The sequence below is a fragment of the Castor canadensis genome, chromosome 8, assembly GCF_047511655.1.
Source record: "Castor canadensis chromosome 8, mCasCan1.hap1v2, whole genome shotgun sequence".
In the NCBI taxonomy this organism is placed as follows: Eukaryota; Metazoa; Chordata; class Mammalia; order Rodentia; family Castoridae; genus Castor; species Castor canadensis.
The window spans coordinates 15,054,139-15,061,019 of NC_133393.1; the positions used below are offsets into that span (position 1 = coordinate 15,054,139).

The following is a 6,881-nucleotide window of genomic DNA, read 5'->3' on the forward strand; positions in this document are numbered from 1 at the left end:
AGTGCCTCATGGACCTGTGTACGCTCGTCCACAGGGAGCCTGTGCCCGCGGCTGCCATGGCGTCACGCATCGGGCTGCGCATGCAGCTCATGCGGGAGCAGACGCAGCAGGAGGAGCAGCGGGAGCGCATGCAGCAGCAGGCCGTCATGCATTACATGCAGCAGCAGCAGCAGCAGCAGCAGCAGCAGCTGGGGGGGCCACCCACCCCGGCCATCAACACCCCCGTCCACTTCCAGTCGCCACCACCTGTGCCTGGGGAGGTGCTGAAGGTAGGGCCTGCTCCTGCCTCCCCGACCCCTGCCGTGGGTCCCAGCCCCACCTCCAGCTGTCCAGCTGTCACCTTCTCCCTCCCAGGTGCAGTCGTACCTGGAGAACCCCACCTCCTACCATCTGCAGCAGTCCCAGCACCAGAAGGTGCGGGAGTACCTGTCTGACACCTACGGGAACAAGTTCGCTGCCCACATCAGCCCCGCGCAGGGCTCCCCGAAGCCCCCGCCTGCTGCCTCCCCTGGGGTGCGGGCTGGACATGTGCTGTCCACCTCTGCTGGCAACAGTGCTCCAAACAGTCCCATGGCCATGCTGCACATCAGCTCCAACCCTGAGAAGGAGGTGAGCGAGGGGTGCGGGCTGCTGCTAGGACCGCTGTGCTAGGTGCTGCACTCTGGAGAAGCCTGGTGTGATGGCAGGAGAGAGCTGTGTCCTCAGGGAGCCCCAGTCTGGGGAAGACACAGCCTGTCCCAGGGACCCCAGTCTGAGGGGGACACGGCCTGTCCTGAGGGAGCCCCAGTCTGAGGGGGACATGGCCTCAGGGAGCCCCAGTCTGAGGGGGACACCATCCTTACTGCGAAAGCTATGCTGGGGAGAGGGCGGGTTCACACAGGACGGCCCAGCCCCTTGCAGGTCATGGGTAGGTGTGTCAAGGACCTCTCTGGCAGGGACACTCCTAGGGAAGAACCTGGCTTGGCCTTAGGCTGTGCTGTAGGACCTGGACAGTTTGTCCCTTTGCGGGCCCAAGTTCCTCCTCTTCTTGATGAGCAGGTTGGGTGAGGTGGCTCCCTAGTCCCTCGGGTCAGCAGCTGCCCTCCCCATGTGAGCTTTTCTCTTTTCCAGTTCGACGATGTCATTGACAACATCATGCGTCTGGACAACGTTCTGGGCTACATGAATCCTGAAATGCAGATGCCCAACACGGTACCCCCGGGCTGGGGGGTGGCACAGAGGACCCACCGTGGCTGTATTATGTAGGGAGGAGTGTCACCTCCCTTTAATACTGTGACAAGGGCCAGGGCCAAGCAAAAATGTGAATGAAGAAAGATGTACCCCAGCCTGTGTGCACGATGGAGCTTCAGACCAGACGGGGAGAGGCTCACAGTCCCCAGAGGCTTTCTGGGGGGATGGGGGCAGAGGGGAGTTGGGGAGAACTTTCCACCAGGTTGGCAGTGTGTCCACAGAAAGTCCTGGAGTTCATGAGCTCCTCTGGGGATCTGTGTTCCCTCCTCTACCAAGTCCAGGGCCCACATTGCAAAGGGACTGTGTCCCTCACTCCGTGGGATGATCTTGTCTGCCAACTATAGGCCCCTTCCCCTGACAGTGTCCTGGAAGCGGATCACTCTCTGGGTCTCCCAGGCTGGGGTGAAGTGACAGGTGGGAAGGAGCTAAGCTTGGAATCAGGATACCTGGCTTCCGTTATGACCTGTGCCTCAATCATTGAGCCCCAGTTTGCTTAGCTACAAAATGGAGGTGATGCCATCTACCCACAGGACAGTGAGAAGATGAGAAGAGTCAAGAAAGTGAGGGCAGGAGCAGGGCGCCAGTAGCTCACGCCTGTAATCCTAGCTACTCAGGAAGCAGAGATCAGGAAGATCACAGTTTGAAGCCAGACTGGACAAATAGTTCTCAAGACCCTATCTCGAAAAAATCCTTCACAAAAAAAAAAAAGGGCTGGAGGAGTGGCTCAAGGTGTAGGCCCTGAACAACAAAAGAGAGAGATGAGACAGAGAGAAAGAGAGAGAGAGAGAGAGAGAGAGAGAGAGAGAGAGAGAGAGAGAGAGAGAAGAAAAGAAAAGAAAAGAAAAGAAAAGAAAAGAAAAGAAAAGAAAAGAAAAGAAAAGAAAAAAGAAAAGAAAAGAAAAGAAAAGAAAAAAAAGGAAAGAGAAAAGAAAAGAAAGGTAGCTGCAGGAGCCCACCGGATGTCCTGAGCCTCAGCTGCTTTCTTCTTGTCCTTGGGCCAGAGCTAGGTACTGCCTTGATCCTGGCCTCCGCCATGCCATAGATGGAAAGTTCCCAATTCCTGCCATGGGAGTTACAGAGTCAACATCAGTCTCCACTGCCCCAGTGACATTGCTTAGTGACTTAGCAGGGGCTGGCCAGGACTGGTTGAGTCCAAATCTGCAGCTAGCCTGGTAGGAGCTGAGGGAGGAGGGATGGAGGTTGAACCATTGTCTGGTCCCTTTAGCAGTTCCAAAGTACACTGTGGTTGACTAGGCCTGTGACTTGGTCTGAGATCTTTTCACCCCTGTGATAGTGCCTTCCTGGCTTGGCCTCTCAGCTCCAGCTCCTTTGAGTTCCATGCCCTCCAGGAAACCTTCCAGAAACTCCCGAATTGATTAGGCCCCTCCCTGGGGCTTCCACAGCGTGCCTAATCCCATCACTGCTCTGTCACTGGTTGGAGGGCCCAACTCCTGGGGGCAGGGCTGCTTCTGCTCAGCTCCAACTCTGCCGACTTGGAGGCTGAATTGCTACTGATGGGGACCATGGGCCCTCGAGGGGGCTCTCCACAGGGAAGGGAATGCTCACCAAGTCCCCATCCACCACTCCCCCCACAGCTACCCCTGTCCAGCAGCCACCTGAATGTGTACAGCAGTGACCCCCAGGTCACAGCCTCCCTGGTGGGTGTCACCAGCAGCTCCTGCCCAGCTGACCTCACCCAGAAGAGAGAGCTCACAGGTACTGCCACCCTCTCTTTCTCCCTCCCTACCTCTCACGCCCCTGGGGCCTGTCCTCCTCTTTCCTTTTCTCCTTTCCTCCCTCCTAGCATTTCTTTCCTTGTCCCTTGTCCCCCAGATGCTGAGAGCCGGGCCCTGGCCAAGGAGCGGCAGAAGAAAGACAATCACAATTTAAGTGAGTCCTGCCTGGCCCCTCCCTCTCTCACCCAGCTCCCCGACACCCCCACCCCACCTCTGCACCCACCCTAAGAAGCATCCTTGACCCTGGCCAGCTCTCTCACAGATGCCTTCAATCTTGCCTTGGTGTAACTCCATGGCGGGTGGGGTCGTGCCTGCCCTTTTTCCACTGGTTCTTTTAGAAGGGGGTGGGAGGGGCCCCTGGGAGGGACATTCATGCAATCTCAGTAGATGAGATTGTGTTCTTGAGGGCGTGGGAGGAGTTTGCCCCAGGCACCTAGGCCCTGGGGCCTCAGGCCAGGCTGGCGCTCCCTCGCTCCCTCGTACTCGTAAGTCCCGCATCCAGATTTCCCTCCTCATACAAAATCCCAGTCTGTCAGTCCCCCTCTTTCTCAGAAGGGCTTAGATCTAAGCTGCAGGCTGCCCCTGGGCACCCACTCAGGGCTGGGGCTTCTCCCAGGTGGGTCCCTGTCCCTCTAACGGCACCCTCTGGAATCCGTTACCGTAGTTGAGAGGAGACGGAGGTTCAACATCAACGACCGCATCAAGGAGTTGGGAATGCTGATCCCCAAGGCCAATGACCTGTGAGCAGGTTTCGGGGGTGGGGGAGGAGTCTGGGTGGGTGTTGGCTGGCAGGTATTATCTGTCCCCAGCCCCCTGGATCGGTAGTGATGGGAGGAGAAAAAAGTTCCCCTCCCTCTGCCAAGTGCAGAGAGCTCAGGACCTGTTCGAGGAGCAAGGCTGCATGCAGTCAAGGGAAGCCTCTTGGAGGAGGCACACTGGGAGGCACTGCATAGTGGGAAGGAGATGTGGAGGGAGAGGGGTGAGAGTTGAGGATTGGCTTAGGTTGGGACCAGAAGGTCTTAGCAAGGAGGCTGCTCCAGATTGCTTGGTTGGAAGGATCGGGGAGATGCGTGGTAGCAACAGTAGTCACCTGGGAGGGCCCTTCTGTGCAATTGAGGCCAACCTCCTCTGCATGTAGCCAATGGCCAGGTCCAGGGGTGGTGGGACAGACAGGCTAGGGCAGGCAGCCCAGGCTCTTGAAACACACAGTGGCAAGGGCATGGCTACACCTCTGGGCTCACACCTCTGACTGCCTGCTGCGGCCGCAGGGATGTGCGTTGGAACAAGGGTACCATCCTGAAGGCCTCCGTTGACTACATCCGGAGGATGCAGAAGGACCTGCAGAAGTCCAGAGAGCTCGAGAGCCACTCCCGGCGCCTGGAGATGACCAACAAGCAGCTCTGGCTCCGCATCCAGGTCTGGCCCTGAACCTGAAATTCTTGGGTAGTTCTGACGTCTAAGCCTAGGGGCAGGGCTTCCAGTCCTGAAGTTGGAGACACAGGGGTGATGCCTATGAGGAAGAAAGATGTATCAGTCAGGGCTTTACGCTTCAGTAACAAACACTCCCCAGTTCCTTTAAGCAACAAATACCAGCTGCAGATTCTGTTCTGCAAGACTCTCATTCTAGGATCTAAGCTGGTGGTCAGGCACATTTAGAGCTAGCTCTGAAAGCCACATACGTCTCTTCAGGTGCCATGTGTCACTTCTGCTAACTTATCCAGGGCCAAGCACACTGTACACCTAACTTCAAGGGGACAGGAAGATGCAAACCTCCCATGTGTACCTGGAAGTGAGAGAGTTTGGTGCATTTTGTGTAGAACTAGGAATCACCACGGGGGACATGCTAAAGAGCCAAGGCTTGGAGAGTGATCTCCACCGCTGGAGTCTTGAGTTCTAGTTCTGGCTCTGTGTTGAGGCTGCTTGTCCCCTGTAGACCTGAGGCTGGTCCTCTACACAAAGGGTGATTGGACTGCAGTTTTTAAACTTCCATTTCTTGTGGCAGGTAATGGGATTTACATTAAAATCCAGCACACACAGACTTGCTCAAAGTGGGAAATTGAAGTTTCATGGAAGAAAACTCATCCTTAATAGACACACTGCATTCTGGTCATCTCTATTCCTGTCTAGTCTAGACCAGTCTGTTTCAATTTGAAACGCTGAGAGAAAACGAGTCAAGACTTAATCGGAGGTTTCACAGCCCGCTGATGAGTTGCGACTTGTAGTTTGAAGAAACACTGGTCTAGACTCCGGCTAGCCTCTGCTTTCCTCCGGCTGAGACGTCCTGTGGTCTTGGATTCCACAGGGGAGGGGCACTTGCTGCAGCAGGGTGGGGTGGCCTGGTGGCTAGTGCCATGCGTGTGTGCCCCAGCGCTCCCTCTGCCCCCGCAGGAGCTGGAGATGCAGGCGAGAGTACACGGTCTCCCCACCACCTCGCCATCGGGGATGAACATGGCGGAGCTGGCCCAGCAGGTGGTGAAGCAGGAGCTGCCCAGCGAAGAGGGCCCAGGGGAGGCACTGATGCTGGGCGCTGAGGTCGCTGACCCTGAGCCAGTGCCAGCTTTGCCTCCCCAGGCCCCACTGCCCCCACCTGCCCAGCCACAGTCCCCATTCCATCACCTGGACTTCAGCCACAGCCTGAGTTTTGGGGCCGGGGGCGATGAGGGGCCCACAGGCTACCCTGACCCCCTGGGGCCAGAGCATAGCTCTCCATTCCCCAACCTGTCCAAGAAAGATCTGGACCTCATGCTCCTGGATGACTCCCTGCTACCGCTGGCTTCTGACCCCCTCTTCTCTACCATGTCCCCTGAGGCCTCCAAGGCCAGCAGCCGCCGGAGCAGCTTCAGCATGGAGGAAGGCGATGTGCTGTGACCCCGGCTGCCCCTGTGCTAGGGAACAGGGGCAGGCCTGGGGGCTGGGAGGGCTGGGCACCTCCCTCCCACTCTTCAGGCTGCATTTGTGTGTGAAGTAGCCACCTGCCCTTCCTCCCCTGTTGGCCCCCTGTTTGGACTTAGTGCCTGCCTGGAAGCCTGTGGACTCAGGAGCCCCCACTCAGTTCAGTGCCCCCCGCCCCAGGGCAGCCCTGTGGATGGGGCTGGATGGGAACAGGCTCTCAGCCTGGCTCCCAGAGGTGAATCATGACTGGGAACTGAGGGGCTGGGGCCGACTAGGGCTGAGAAGAGGTCCTGGTGGGTGGGGGAGAGCCCACCTTCTGAGCCTGAGCCCCCCCCATGAAGGACAATGTGGGAGAGGGGTTTAGGAAGCGCCTTCATGGAGGTTCTGGTCCAGAGGTGCCCAGGCTTGCCTTTCTTGGGCTTGGCAACAAGCCTGTCCCCTAGCCTGATAACTCCTTTCACAGGTGGGGCACCCACCTCCCTTTGGTGCTAACAGCTCTCCCCCAAGTGATGTGAGGTTGGGGTGGCCAGAAGAGAGGTCTGGGTTGGGGTTGAGCGCGGGGTCACTGCTGGAAGGGCAGCTCCCCTCTGGACCTCCCACTATGTGCCTTTAGTAAACACTGCTTTGTACCTGCTTGTCCTTTCTCTGGAGTGAGCCTAGGGCTGGAACAGGAGAACGAACCCGTGAGCCCCTTCCTGGATTCAGACTTCACATGCTCCCTGAAGGGGGCTGGGAGGTGGGTACAGAGAGGAGGAAACACGTGTTACCTGGATCCTCCCAACTCCTCAGCCCCGTCCCGAGAGAAGCCCAAGAAGCAGCCTTATTTGGGGGATGCTGATGGAGACAGCATGCCTCCTTGGGACCACAAGGTGGCACTGTAGTCACGCTGGTCCACATCTCCAGCTGGGGCCTGAGACAGAGGAGTGATGACATATGGTGCAGGAAGGCTTTGCACACAAGCCAGGTTAGCCCTTCTTAGTAGCTTCCCTTGGACACCTTGGCTAGGCTGCCCCCCACTCTTGG

At 57.6% G+C, this 6,881-nt stretch overlaps 1 protein-coding gene across 2 annotated transcripts in view; it reads left to right on the top strand.

Moving 5' to 3' along the window:
• Positions 1 to 6,487, top strand: part of Tfeb (transcription factor EB) — a 48,783-nt gene extending 42,296 nt beyond the window's left edge. For both annotated transcript variants that reach the window (XM_020157282.2, XM_074082214.1), the window contains exons 2-9: positions 35 to 269; positions 355 to 609; positions 1,111 to 1,191; positions 2,826 to 2,946; positions 3,064 to 3,120; positions 3,631 to 3,706; positions 4,235 to 4,382; positions 5,355 to 6,487. In XM_020157282.2, the coding sequence (XP_020012871.2) occupies positions 57 to 269; positions 355 to 609; positions 1,111 to 1,191; positions 2,826 to 2,946; positions 3,064 to 3,120; positions 3,631 to 3,706; positions 4,235 to 4,382; positions 5,355 to 5,834 (1,431 nt within the window). In that variant the 5' untranslated portion in view covers positions 35 to 56 and the 3' untranslated portion in view covers positions 5,835 to 6,487. The remainder of the gene's footprint in view (positions 1 to 34; positions 270 to 354; positions 610 to 1,110; positions 1,192 to 2,825; positions 2,947 to 3,063; positions 3,121 to 3,630; positions 3,707 to 4,234; positions 4,383 to 5,354) is intronic.
• The last annotated feature ends 394 nt before the right edge of the window (positions 6,488 to 6,881 follow it).